Source organism: Varroa destructor, unplaced genomic scaffold (assembly GCF_002443255.2).
Source record: "Varroa destructor unplaced genomic scaffold, Vdes_3.0 BEIS01000002.1, whole genome shotgun sequence".
Classification (NCBI taxonomy): Eukaryota; Metazoa; Arthropoda; class Arachnida; order Mesostigmata; family Varroidae; genus Varroa; species Varroa destructor.
In genome coordinates, this window is record NW_019211455.1 from 40,771,630 (window position 1) to 40,786,179 (window position 14,550).

Consider the following 14,550-nt stretch of genomic DNA (forward strand, 5'->3'; position numbering starts at 1 on the left):
TATATATATATATATATATATTATAGCAAGCACAAGATGTTATGTGATAGGAACAGAATTTCGCTGCCCTTACCAATAAGACTGAGCTTAGCTTTAGTGCAGTTCTGCTCTATCGAATTTCTTTTGTATTTGTGTCTATCGGGAGCAGTTTTATTGCCAAAAAATGCCAAAGCATTAGGACTACTTCGACCCATTTCTGTTCAACGACATTGAACCTCTTAAATTTGTCGAGTAAAACAGATTTTGAAATCGGCCGCTCTTCGGACGATTATGGCCTATGTTGACTCAAGCTTTAAATTAGCCAAATCATATTAGATAAGCTAGTAATACCACATACCTATGCAAGAGAACAAGATGACCCCTGAAATAAAGTTTGGCAGGCGAAAAAGAAGTAAGAAGCAGCACCCGAAAAAGGTTGAGCTGCTGGATAACTTCAAGGTGACCAAGAAGCATCACGAAGAACCGACTTTGTGTGCTGAAGTCAAATTACTGTACTAGGTAACGACCTCCCTGCCATCTCTATCTACCAACAACTATCGTTACTTAGGCTACATGGTGCTGAGCTAGATATCCGCCCTAGGAAGCTATAGGTTTTTGTAAGAAAAAAGAGGATGTCGTCAAACTTAAGTAAAAACAGAAACTAAACGGCCGATAAAAGAATTAGGCAAAAACGCATCATCTGCTGAGGTCACCTATCCTACTTAAGCGGTACGATGGCACAACTCTCTTTATTCACACAAATCGTTTAGTGTTTATATGCCATCGTGTCGTAATATGAATATTTCAGCGGTCTCAAATCGTTCTTGGCATTATTTACGATGAAGAGAATATTTTTATAGGATACTATTTTTATAATATCATTTGCTTATTAGCTACATCTCTACAATCAAACACAAGGAAGAGACGGAATGGCAAAAACGATTAACTGTTCCACTTAAATGAATTAGTGCCCACATAATGGCTGTGGAGTCAATCAGGTGGCTCGACAAAATACAAACTCTTCCAATACTTTACTAAGCTGGCCTTAGCTATCAACAAAGAAGTGTACCATCTTTGCGCAAAGTTTTATATTTTCGACCCCAAATCGAAGATCGAATCAGCCTTATGCAAACTTGATTGTCTAACAAAAATTAAGCATCTGGCTGCGGGCATTGGACATAATCGCAGCACGCAACACATGTCTTCTATACAAGATGGTGTTAACAGAAAACTATTCACATCCAGTGCTTTACCGTATATCCAGCTAGGGCGATACACTATTAACTCGCCGGGGTCAGGAGCGAACAATTTTTCAAAATGATAGCAGCACTCTTGTCCTATCAGAGCGAAGGTTATTGGTCTCCGAGTTTGATGTATCTTCGTCCTTCAAAGGCAGCTGACGCAAGCTCGAAGCACAAGCCAAATCCAGAGGGTTACAAGTCAGTAAGAGAGAACTGAATTCGGCCCTTCCAGCCGGGCGCGCCAAAAGATCCGCACCCTATTGCCATGAACTGATATAGACACGGGTGAGTCTTCACCAACCCGCTGCGCAAAAGAAATTCATTCATTGCTATGTTAGCCTAATAGAGGTGATTCTCGTTCAGCCCGGGTTGTACTTACTCTTCCCACTGAATATGACACTTCTCCGTGGCCGTGGCTATCACAGCCAGATCGACTCACTCGTTTACAACTGCATCTAAGCACATTACTTCTAGATCAAAGAACGTTTCTTGTAAACAATGTCAGAGCTGATCAGTGGCAATTCATCTGAAAGTACTTAATCGTACATTGTATAATCGTAACGCATAGTATTGAGCACAGGAGCTATCTTGATCTGGGTACGGACTGATGTTTTTAATAATTTCTATAATTAACTTAATTTGTATAACGACTAAGCTGTGTTCACCGTTGCTTAAAATAAGCACCGTTTGTAAGAAATACCTAGGTTTATTAATGCGCATAAACCTATTGGGAACAGGAACGAAAGCACATACCCCGCAGCGCATTTTGTGTCATAACTCATGAAATCAGTGCTGTGCCTATATATTTGAATAGATTTAAAAACTAATAGGCGTTATACTTATTAAAAAAGATTTAACGTTAATTATGCTTCGAATAGAAAACGACAAATTTTAAAATATATAGTATTATACATGCATAAACGGGTAGTAATTTGTGCCTGAATCAGCAAACGAGATGTTTGTACCACATACGGTTAGTGGTCACAATCCGTCGATCAATGCTTTATTATCAGTTTCAATAGCAAGTACAATTTATTCAAATTTTCAATTACGGCCGAATCAACGTGTTTTTCAGCAGGACCAGATATTGAAAATTAATCTCTGCAAAAATACTGTCCTTATTAATTGGCGGTGGTTATTTCGTAGCGATAGATGCATTAGCTAACTCTCCAATCGTTTGTGGCTGGTAAAATTTTCAAAATTGACCAGCAGATGTCTTTAGCGAGAAATTCCAAGTATTGATCAATATTGCTGCAAGACTTGAAGCAATCATACCGGTTGACTATGGCAGGTCTTTAATCGAGTGACAACAAATTAGAAGGCGAAACTTCGTTTCTTACACACACGGAAAAGAGCGCAAACATTAACCTTTCACCTGTCCCAGATTGTATAGTGGCATAACACATTTTAGTGCATTTTACATTAGAAGAAGACAAAGTCAAATCCTCTGCCTTTATACTACTGTTTTTAATTGCCAACTTCTGTGTAGTTACGTCTTGTGTCGGTTATTTTCAACGTTAGGACTTTTTTACTGGACGTAGATCAAAGAACGCCTCGACTCTTCTCTCCGTTTTCTTCTTTCAGTTAATTCGTTTGCAAAATACCTTCAGGCTACCTCTAGGTTATTATCAATTTCTCGTACACATTTCTAAGTTTTGAGCGTTGTAGCAATTTCTTCGGTAAGCGTTCACTGCTTAGGAAATACACGACCGTACAAGTTTCTTAAGTTGAAATCCACACGAAATAATAAAGACAGATTTTTTCATCTAAGCAATTGATTCCTACTAAAAAAATACAGTTTTCATCTAAAAGGAAGCGAACTTGAATACAAAATTGCCCAGTAACGGTTGCTTCACTTATTTAAACTAACAAAAACAGAAGTAAGATGTGCCTTATGCCATTTAGTTACGTCTCCAAACTTCTTGAAACATCGATATTAAAAAACACTTTGATAAGGTATTCAACTTTGATTTTTTAATAAAATTAGTTGCTCTCCTATTAAAAGTAAGATGTGTTTTTCTAATTATTATCGGTGTTTATTAATAGGAATAAAAATAGAGAGATTTTGGGGGAGCCAAAAAGAATCATTTAAAGTGAAACAGTAAGTTAGCGCAAAATGCCCTTATCAATTATCCGGTTAAGGATTTATCGAACACAATTCTGAAGTGTTTCTTATTAAATTGATCCACAAAATATCCCGACTTTCTATTTTTGCCAACACCATTATTATTTCTTGTATCGCGAGACATGGGAAGGTTTATCTTAGGACGGTTCTCCTTAAAAATATATTTAATTACAAATCCACGCACGTTACAGACTGGTCAACCCTTTTGTTAATTAGCGATTTTGTAATAATAATCTAATAATAATTAGCAAAATTTTAAATACAGCACGCTCCATCCGCACAAGAAAATGTTCAAGATAAACCTAAATAAATTTCTATAATATAACAATACCAGTATCGATTAATTCGCTAAAGCCTAATCAAAGAAAACCGCCCGCAAAAGATGCCCCAAAACACGCATGCATTCATTCCAAGATGGCGAATCGCATAGAATCCGTTTTGTATGATTGCTGCTGTGTCGTCGGGAACACTTTAACGAAATATTTTAATTTTTCATTTATTTTTATTAAATGTTATATAGTAAAATATGCTTACACGTGAAAACGTACTGTGAAAGCATTATGGAGCAGAAATTGCCCAAAGTGGACTCGTGTCAGTATTATCGCCAAACGATTATCAAGTGACGTAGTGAATAGCTGGATCTCGCGGAAATCAAGAACTTCAAATATCTCAATAGTACAGCAACTTATTGAGAATTTCAAACTTTTCTACCTAATCCATAGGTATGTAATGCAACCAAAAGCGATTATTTGCATAGCAATCGGCTGGAATTTGCTTGGCTATCGAATAACTTGTACTCACTCAAACTGACAATCGAGCTCTCGGTTTTCCGTGAGCACAATTCGATGTAAATGCGATGACGGTGTTTTCATGTTATCTCCGCAAAGTACACTACAGTACCTAAGAAACTGGTAGAAAATAGTGGGGGTAGAAAAGGCATTGGCAGGGTTTTGGGCAGGATCCTGATTTTAGTTCGTGTTGGCTGTCACGGAAACAGCGCATTCAAAAGGGACGACGACGAGTAGGACGTCAGTATGGAGGAGCCCCGTCGGGTAATGATCTGCCGGAAGGTAGTCGGCACTGACGGGGTTGCTCGAGTAGTGCTAGAGCCCGCCGAAAACGTTCCAAGTCCCATACAAACTCAACAAACTGTCACCGATGAAGACGACAATGGACTTGAGGTAACTGTCGACACAGAATCATTGTTTATCGTGACATAGTCGATATTGTTTTATGGTACTATTTGTTATTTATGTATAAACATTTATTGCGTTAACAACTGTCAAACAGCGCTGCAGTGCTTTTGTATAATGGACCTTTGTTTTACATGAATAAACATTTATTGCATCAGCCAAGGATTCGTTTTATTGTGAAAACTTCTTTGTTTATTAGTGATGCTCTTAATGGCAACAATTGCAGTCAAATAAAATGATCAATATTAATTACCGTCTCAATTAAGCATGTACAAAGACAGCGTCGCGGAGCTTTTTAATAATGAAAATTGTATTGTGGTATTCAAGTATCCCCCGGTTTTGTATATTTCATTTTGGGAGGTCGAATCAGTGCAATCAATGGACTTTTTAGTTTGATGAGCTAATAGGTTTTCAAGTTTTACATTAAAACATTCTGAGCAGCGTCCGGTGTTGGCATTAAGCATTGATTTAGACTACCTGAGCTAATTATAAGCAGAAGGGTCATACATAGTCTCTTAGACTAACATATTCACTGATCTTATATACCTTAAAATTAAGTTAATCAAAATAAGAAATCCCCATATGACAAAATGAGGAGGCTTTGTATAAGCTGATAACATTTTCTATAAACAGATATTTTTCTATCCTTATGTTATTGACACAAATATTGCGAGTATATGAACGTCGGCGGACTCGAATCAACTTTGCACCCAAAAAGATAAAATATCGACCCTCATTTTACTCCGTTAATAAAAATAATGTCTCACGATTGAATTCTGCTTGTTTAGTTCCTCCCTCTGAGAACGTATAATAATTTTCTGCGTATATCTTAATTAAGAAAATATCAATTGCTCGTTTTTTTAGGATGACACCCTTCGGGATATGCCATCGCACGAAGCTGGCGGAAAGGCGCAGAAGCCTTTCATTCAGTGCGAGATCTGCGGCAAGAAATTCTACGTCACCGACACGACATACAAGCGAACGCCGAAAGAACGCCTGACCCTCCATATCGTTACAGAGCATGATAAAGAGCGCCTGTACCAATGCGACTCTCCAGGATGTTTCAAAGCATACAATAATGTCAAACAACTGAATCAGCACAGACTGGTAATGTTATAAAAGAATACGGTTATTTTTTTCGCTATACTGATATCGCTTCTATTGCTGTTTGTAACATCGATCAATTTTATTATACATCTCTGCATATAAACATCTGATTTGAACTGCTGTAATGAAGTAGTGATACGTCGGCGCAGGCCAGGCCGTAGCTTGTATTATGAGAACGATAATGATGATGATGAACAACAAATAAATAACAACGTGAATTTTTCTGGGATCTTCTTTTAAAATATTTTATTTCTTTTTCTTACCCTCGATTTCCATAAGGTCCATACCAATAAGAAAAATCATAAATGTCCAGACTGTCCCAAGCGATTTCATAGAAAAACTCATTTATTGGCGCACATGAGGCGGCACAACGCCAATCCAAATTTTAAGCCAAGGGCCAGTCGACGCCAATGTAACCCTTACATTCAAGTCCAGAGAAAGAAGAATGGACAGCCTGTATCGGAACCGACAACAGGAACACCCCCAGCAACGACAGCCACGACGACATACCAGATCATAGAGGTAACTATTACAGTACGGTGGAGTATGTAAAATTGTTTAGTTTTTATCGTTAGTTTCTATTATATACTTTTAAACTGAAGTCTGAATAGTACTTTCGCCACAGGCAAGTCTATTTTACATAAGCTGAGTATGAGCTTCAATTTTTGTTAAAACATTCAAGCTCATGTGTTTTTCAAGGTACATCCGCCCGTATTTCAAACCGCATTCAAACAATGTAAATTATTTCCAGTACGTAATTATATCACAAAACAAATTCCTGTAAGGGTATTACTATCCGTTGCCTCTTTTTCACAGGCTGCCAGCAATAGCATAGCGCCAGTAGGTACTACAATGGTTGTTGTCACAGAAGAAGAACTCGAACAAATGCGTCGCCTTGGTGGAGAAGTTGTTGATCGCGAAACGGTGATGGCCTACAACGAAGTTGATGGCTCTGACCAGATCGAAGAAGACGAAGACGAAGAAGCCGTACTCGACGAGATCGATAATGAAATAGGTGACAAATCTGAGCAGAAAGCAGGTGATTAGCACGCCTCAGCTTTCTTATGAAATATTTCATTCAGCATGTGGCGATCATGCTACTGATAAAGGCGAACGATATCGGTCGGGTAGGGGTTTTCTAAAAAATCTTGATCTAGTTAAGCTTGAATTTCATTGGTATCTGTACTGGGCCATTAGCATCGGCGTGTGCATGAGAGGTGTTATTTACTTTATGTATGCGGTAAATTTGGCAATCCGAAAATTCAGATGCTGATTGGGAACACTGTGAGCACAACTGAAGATGAGAAATTAAGTCTGAGTAGAATAAGGGACATTATGTTCATTCAAAAGGTGCTTCTTATGAAGAAAAGGCTGATGCGCGGATCTGAAAATGAACGAAAAAGGGAGTTAAACATAGATCGATTGGAGAACAGTGGGTATCATATAAGACAAATCATTAACTTGTGCAGTTGCAGGTGGAGTTGCAGTAGGCGAAACCGCATAGTGATAGGGTACTAAAGTAAGAATTTAAGCAGAAGTGAAGTAATAATAGTTACTGCATGATTTAAAAATCAATCGATATTAAAAATGTGAATAGTGAAACAAACAGCGATTCCTTGCCTGAAGTGTAAAGATTGACTACTCAGTCTATAAAATTTATGAACAGACAACTAAATGATCAATTTACTGAACATTTGTACACAAGAACTAACTCGTGAGGGTAACAACCATGTGAATGGGGTAACGCTAAAAGAATGTTTCAGCAATTACATTCTTCAATTCAGTGTATACCAGCAGGTCGCGTCGGTACTGTATTCTACTACGTTTCTGAGCATTTCAGCGACGTGTAGCACGACTGAAATTATAAAATATTGTTCTTTTTTTTTATTGCGTGCACGCAAGAAGCTGCATCAAAAAGTCTGTTTTTGAGTCAAAAAAAACGAATTAGAAAATAAGGAAGTTTTTTTCTGCAAAGCGTTTGTTGCATCACAAAATACAGTTATGAAGTAGTTTTGTGTTGCTGAAAAATTGGTTAACTTTTGAAATCTGAAGTACATTAAAATTTCGGAAAAGGTAATTTTGTTTTAGACGATTTTTTTCTGTGTTTTTCTGACTTTTGGCCACATCATCTGTTGTATACCGATCGTGTTGAATTAGATTTCTTGCCTCTGAGGCATTTGACTGCGTTTGTTATTTTATGAACATCTTAAGATGACTCTACTTTGGTGCGAATGCGTAGGGAATAAGCTAAGAGAACACGAAAGCTGCACATGTTATAATGTACATAATCAGAAATGTGTATATTAATGAGCATACGTAATAATTTACTAATTGAATCAAACAATGGTAAATGATTGAAAACGGAACTGTATTACTATGGTATGATATCATTTTTTTATTATCAAGTATTTTAGATAGTAACGAAATGGTCTATCGAAGTTAAGAGGCCGTGATTTTCGGAAGCAACATGGATCTGTTGTAGAATAATCCCGAAGATCCTGTAATAATATTAATAAATATATATGTTCTGTTTTTCTGTAAAGCTTTTATAGTATTTTTAGATATTAATGATGTTTTCCCAGGTTTTCATTTTTTTATTTATTTAGGAGGCTCGGATTCTAGTGTCCTAGCTAAATCAACAAATTTAATAATAAATCTGTTTATCATCTTTGTTTTAAAAACATTCAGGTAAAATTAGTGTGTATGTATCACGGTAGATGCTATAATACAATCAAAATTCAAAGCACAAATATTTTTTTGGTTTTTATTGTTTTTACAAGTCTATATACCTACATTAGACCAACTCTGGGATCAACATTTAAAAGATGGATGAATCAAGCATTTGCCTGTTCAGACAATTGTACTAAAAATAACAAAAAAAAACATTAAAAAAACCTCCAATAGTACTGTTGAATTTGTTTTTAATCTTCCCACTGATATTTCAATGTTTTGCAAAAGAATATTTAACTAACCGTCCAAATCATACCTTCGACATGACTCGTAAATACGGCACTATTCAATTAGAGTAAAATTCCTTTATTTTCGTCATTTTTTTTGCGTATTTTTTCATATGGAAAGGCAATTAAGGTTTAAGAAGATCTTTGATTTTGGCGGAGTATAGCTCGCTCCACATCAAATATAGGTTTGGTAATCTTTCTATCATTGCAAGTTCATTGATACCATTAGTTGTATCGTCAACATCTTCATCGTGCCAATCGTGAGTATGCCCCTTCCTACTCCTTTGTCTGTTCATCCTCTTTCTTTGTATTTTCATTTTTCACGCGCCTATGGGTTCCTCAGTATTATAATTACTTATTTTTACCTCTGTTGTTATTTTTCTTTAATTCTTCCTTATACTTAGGCTGTTGCTATTATCTTATTTGCTTATTGCACCCGAGGAAAGAAAGGTAATATAGCATCCTTTCTTTCAATACGATTTCCATTTCCTGTTTTTTTTTAGTCTCTTTACAGTGGGGTGGATCTTATATTTCTGAAATATATAGCAATTAACATCTGTCCTAATATACTATTTGCTTATTGCTTATACCCCGGTCAGGTCAAAAATATAAAGACATTTATGGATACCAGAAAGTGATAGTCTGGTAGGCGCTTCGGCATAATGTTTGTGGTATCGTCTGATGAATTTAAGAAGATGTTCTGTTCAGACAGGCACATTATATACAATTGAAAACAACGAGCGTCTCATTTTAGAAAGTTTTTAAAACTTTCGTTTTTTTGAAATATCTGTTGGTACAGAAAAAAACACTTGTTTACTCAGCAAACTATATTAGACGGGAGCTCTAATGATGAGTTGTATTAGTAAAGAACATACAGACAACCATGATAATCTTAAGAGCACGGAATATTAGCTTTCACTAAAAACGTCCTACTCATTAGATCGAATCAAGCTAAGAATCTTAACACCAATACTGTTAATAACAAGTCAGAAAACGTACAACGTTAACAGTCATGTATCCTACGTGTAGGTGGTGTTAACAAATCAAAAAGTGATCTTTTTGTTTCCCAGTCTTCGCCAGGACGTAAACACCATTTGGAAGCTGATTCGCATACAAAAAGCCCTGCAATTTCTGGGCTTACGAGAGTCGCTAGCTTTGACCCATGTGGTATTATGTATTTTATATATATATATTATATAATATATATATATATATAACGTATTATTTAGTATAAAATAGCCTAAAACCAGTAATACGGCTAAGTATCTTCTCAGTATACCAAATTAGATAGAGCCCCCGCGACTTGCATGGCAGGACCCATTTTCACAGAACCAAGGGTTTTGCATCACTCGGCTGGCTCAGGGGATAAACGTATTGTTAGTCGCCATTTCGATTTAGAATCAAAATCAGTAGTGGGTTCAAGGTGGAACTTCATAGAAAAATTTTTGGGAAAAAATATTCTAAACACCTATTAACGACGAAACACAACGCTTTGTGAATGGAAATTAATTGTACTGTGGGAAAACGCACTGCCGCCTTGGGGCAGCTAGTTAACTAAACAATAAAGTAAGGCTTTTAGGGCGCGCAATTCCGCGAGAGATTTGAGAGTTTTGGGATTTTCGGTATGGGATGAGTAGGACAAAACGATACTTCATTTTATTAGGTATTTTATGACGATTTTGTCGTGTTTTCCCCGTCCTTCTTTCTATTCGGGCCGTGTGTTCACCGAGTCGGCCATATTTTGACGACGTATTTTATCTATCACCACACATCCTACTGCACATTTTTAAAATTTTTTCTTGCTTTCGTATCGGTTTTCGCCCGCTGCCTTCTCGTAATTGTTTCCTCGTTCCCTTCGGCTTTACTGAGCTTTTCAGCTTCTTTTTCGTCACAGTTAATAATATTTATATATACATATCTGTGTGCAATCACATATCGAACCTCGTTTTCTTGCACACTTTTCCTATTTGACTCAAGTCTCGTCGCTAGATGTTGTATCTTCATTCGAAAGATGATTACAACAGTACTTCATACATAGTTTAATAGTATGTGAGGAGTACTAAAAATGGGAGCTCATGACTCGTAGACAGCCCATGGGTTTACAGGTAGACTGGTATCTATCAATCAGCCAGTGACATAGCCATCGAAAGTACGTAGGATCTGGCTTATTATCACACAATACAGTAACAACGTATAGGGATGCCTCTTTTCCAACTCTTTGGGTCCATTATGGGTTTATGCCGTTGTCAAAACACCACTATTTGTCATATTCGTAATAAGTATCTTTTCTCGCTTTAAAGTAGATTATGCCGAATTTTATTCTCTGCTTAAGTGTGTTTGGTACTTCGTATCTTTTTCCTATTTTTTTTTCCAATTACATCTATCAAAAATACAAAAAGCACTCCACTTATTGGACTGCTGTACACATTGCAATATAATTACTCATTTATTTGTAAAGTTTTCTGCAGCAGAACTATACGGAACACATGAGTTTGTGTCCTTAATTGCGGGCGGGCGCTGCTTATGAGCCACTGCATCTGTACGCATTTTGTGTATATCTTCGTTTTTATCCATGTGTGCTACCGATTTAAGAGTATTTTATTTTTAATATAAGGCCGGATGCTTAGACGAGGTTCTTTGGCATCGCTCTTAACCGATTAAATTATTTCGTTATTTTTTATGTCGCTTAAGCCCCTTCGTTCCGTTTGTGTACTTTTACTTTCACCCTCCATTTATAGCTATCCTTCCCTTGACCAATTTGATAGCAGTTAGATCGTCTGCTACTTGTTTAATTTGACCATGCCTGGATACGTGAAGTCGTATTGTTTACTCCGTATGAAAGCCTCGATGTCCTTGGGCTGCGGAGAGACTGTGGCTACCTCGGTCTTAAAGAAGTACTTGGCTAACTCCACGGCAATATTGAATGATACCTCCTGAATCTTCGATAGCGGAGGGTAGACGCGGCCTTCGTCGAGATCAGCCTGACTTACCATCTCAGCAACAGTCTGTGGAATAGAATAACGAATGACTAATGAAGATAATAAACCAGTGGTAGATTTATATTATTATTATTACATTATTATTAGAAATACATTATTATATCGTGAAAGACTAACATTGTGTCTTTATGGCGCATAGTAACACAAATATTGTATACACATGTACAAAGGAGTTTTTGTGCGGACCTAAATAAAAGCTTCCGCTGAAATTCGGTTCGAGGAAGTCACTGCTGGTGATGATAAAGTGTCTTTTGTGCCCCACATTTCACACATGCGTTTCACGGGTGCATACTGTGCGAAGGATAGCTTAGTAAAAATTAGTTTATTTTACAAGAAACTACTTTTTATTCACATCGGATCTTCATGGACTGAAATTTTACCTTGGCAGTGATAAGAAACACTTCGTCATCGATGCGTGTAACCTTGCACGCATTCACGGCTAGGGCGATTCCGGGGAAAATATAGGCGTTGTTACCTTGCCCTGGATAATAGGTTTTGCCTTCATACGTAACAGGAGGAAATGGAGAACCGGAAGCGAATACGCACTTGCCCTGTAGGGAAAGAGGCAGAGGTGTCGGTACGAAATTCGGTCATCTATACAGAATGCGTATTGATTCAGCTCGGATTAACCATGACTATTGTATTATATTCAAATTACTATTACTATTTTTTGCGTATATTTTACTGTTCATTCAAATTCCATCAATTAGTGTCAGTAACTAATTGATGTTAAGCTAAAAATCGTTTACAACCATGCGTTGACGTTGCTGGTCTGAAACAGAGCTCGAGATAGTTTCCAGCTAGACGCAGCACAGAGACCTACCTTGGTGTGGGTGAACGCATCTTCGGCCGTACATTCGGCCTTAATTGTGGGATTCGACAGCGCAAAAATAACTGGCCGCTTTGAGAACTCGAGCATGTTCTGGAGGATCTGGGCGTTGAACGCATTAGTCTGGGCCGAGGCACCGATCAACATCGTCGGCTTCACCCGCTTCACCAATTCATGTAGGTCTGTAGTGAGGGGCGCTTCCTTGGCATACTTCTTTTTGTGGTCGTTCATTTCGTCAGGACGTTCGAAACACAGAAGTCCTAACGAAGCAGAATAAACGGGACATTAGAACGAGTGTTAAGGTATCAAAGCAACTCCTTCTATAATTGCTAAAAGCGCAAGTTTGTTTGATCAACGTGAACTCTATTTATTATAAAATATCCTTCTCCAGGAAACTCTTCACAACACTGCCTTTTTTTACCTCTAGAATCAAGCATCCAGATCTTGCTTGCGGCTTCCTTTTCGGATATTCCTTCTTTGACCATGGCTTGGCAAAGGAGATCGGCGATGCCAAGTGCGGCTTCTCCAGCGCCCTGAAACAGGATCGTGTTGTCCTGAAGTGTGCGACCAGTGATACGCAGCGAGGCCATTAGACCGGCCACAGCCACGGCCGCGGTACCCTGAATATCGTCGTTGAAGGTACAGTAAGAGTCCTTGTATTTGGCTAGCAGCGTGAACGCGTTAGCATTGCCAAAATCCTCAAATTGGATAAGGCACGTCTTACCAAAGCGTTTAACAGCCGCCTGCATGAACTCTTCAACGAACTCGTCGTACATCTTTCCCCGAACTCGCTTTTCCTTGAGTCCAATGTAGAGCGGATCGTTGAGATTAGCCTCGTTATTGGTGCCGACATCCAGAGTGATGGGTAAAGTTTTCTCTGGCGGAATACCCCCGAGAGCTGTGTACAAAGCGAGCTTCCCGACAGGAATGCCCATGCCGTTCGCTCCAAGATCACCGAGCCCGAGAATACGTTCACCGTCGGTCACAACAATGCTTTCGACCTCCTTTTCGGGCCAGTTAGCTAATACGTCAGCCACCTGCAAGCAAAACCAAGATAATTTTTGTGAAAGCATCCCTTATTCAGAATATTTTATAAGCTATCGGGGAATATACTGAATACTATCCTCTGAATAAATATGTAGAAATAATGCTTTCAAGATGAAAAACCAGGCAAATTTATTAATTTTGTTTTCCGTCTTAACCCTATCTCGCAGTTCTGCTATTCGTATCGGTATAAGCGTAATGGCACGAACCTTCCCTTTATCCTTGATAGAGATGAAAAGTCCCTTCGGGCGGCGGAAGATGAGCGAATACTTAAGACAGGCATCGCCCACGGTAGGTGTATACACAAGCGGCATTAGCATTTCTGTATGCTCCTTCATCACGCGATAGAATAGCTTTTCATTATAATCCTGCAATTAATTTCCAGACAGAAAGACAGTGGCACACAATGAATGATAACTGAATCCCGCTCGAGGGTAACTATATGTTTCATAAAACAAACTAACGTAAAAACTAGCTGTTCAGCATAGGCTCTAGCTGTATAAACAAACTCTCCTGCTAGAGAAAACTATTCCTAATACTTCGGTGTTAAGGAAATAGCCCGTAGCTTCCAAAAAATCACGATATTCAAATGTTTGTGCTTTTCCGGCTCTTGAAAAAGCAATTAAATATTATGCACACGCAAGGTAGGCAAATGTAAAAGGATCCCACAACCATCAACAGTGAATTTGTGTAAAAGTTTGATTGTTCTTGTTCTAAATGATACCATGAGATTTCCACGTATTGATAACTTACGCTCAGCTCGCGAAGATAGCAATATTTTGCGAGGGGCGAGGAATAGAGGTTGAGATTCATAAGGACGGATTTCATCTCAAGCTCGGGTGTGCGGATCGCTGGCGGCAGAAGGCCTCGAACCGACATAGAATCACGGTCTCTCGAGGAGAAGGAAAGGCCCTGGAAAATAAAATGAAACATCAAAAAAAAAATAGACATTGGGATTAATTGAGCATGTCGGCATAGCCAACCTAAGCTTATTAAAGGAGGGAGAGCCGAACTGAATGTTGCCGGCAGAATTCGGTTCTATATCATCCTGTTTTCCTGTTTAAATCAACGGCATA

The 14,550-nt window shown here is 38.2% G+C and overlaps 3 protein-coding genes across 13 annotated transcripts in view; 1 reads left to right on the forward strand and 2 right to left on the reverse strand.

Moving 5' to 3' along the window:
* Positions 1 to 1,512, reverse strand: part of LOC111244803 (uncharacterized) — a 6,547-nt gene extending 5,035 nt beyond the window's left edge. The window contains exon 1 of the mRNA XM_022792232.2: positions 1,233 to 1,512. The gene's annotated coding sequence lies outside the window, so the exon portion shown is untranslated. The remainder of the gene's footprint in view (positions 1 to 1,232) is intronic.
* A 2,256-nt stretch (positions 1,513 to 3,768) lies between these two features.
* Positions 3,769 to 8,187, forward strand: LOC111245842 (uncharacterized). Of its 2 annotated transcripts, none has more exons than XM_086982144.1 (4): positions 3,769 to 4,067; positions 5,403 to 5,645; positions 5,925 to 6,167; positions 6,462 to 8,187. In XM_086982144.1, exons 2-4 carry the CDS (start codon positions 5,421 to 5,423, stop codon positions 6,690 to 6,692), a joined length of 699 nt encoding a protein of 232 aa, XP_086838270.1. In that variant the 5' UTR covers positions 3,769 to 4,067; positions 5,403 to 5,420; the 3' UTR covers positions 6,693 to 8,187. The 2 variants fall into 2 exon arrangements, with proteins under 2 accessions (XP_086838270.1, XP_022650441.1); XM_022794706.2 differs by having other exon boundaries at positions 3,770 to 4,526.
* Positions 8,188 to 8,665: 478 nt separating this feature from the next.
* LOC111245840 (NADP-dependent malic enzyme-like) overlaps positions 8,666 to 14,550 on the reverse strand; it is a 50,881-nt gene continuing 44,996 nt past the window's right edge. For all 10 annotated transcript variants that reach the window (XM_022794696.2, XM_086982142.1, XM_022794695.2 and 7 more), the window contains 6 exons: positions 14,228 to 14,386; positions 13,684 to 13,842; positions 12,852 to 13,467; positions 12,425 to 12,690; positions 11,982 to 12,152; positions 8,666 to 11,607 (listed from right to left, as the gene is read on the reverse strand). In XM_022794696.2, the coding sequence (XP_022650431.1) occupies positions 11,383 to 11,607; positions 11,982 to 12,152; positions 12,425 to 12,690; positions 12,852 to 13,467; positions 13,684 to 13,842; positions 14,228 to 14,386 (1,596 nt within the window). In that variant the 3' untranslated portion in view covers positions 8,666 to 11,382. The remainder of the gene's footprint in view (positions 11,608 to 11,981; positions 12,153 to 12,424; positions 12,691 to 12,851; positions 13,468 to 13,683; positions 13,843 to 14,227; positions 14,387 to 14,550) is intronic.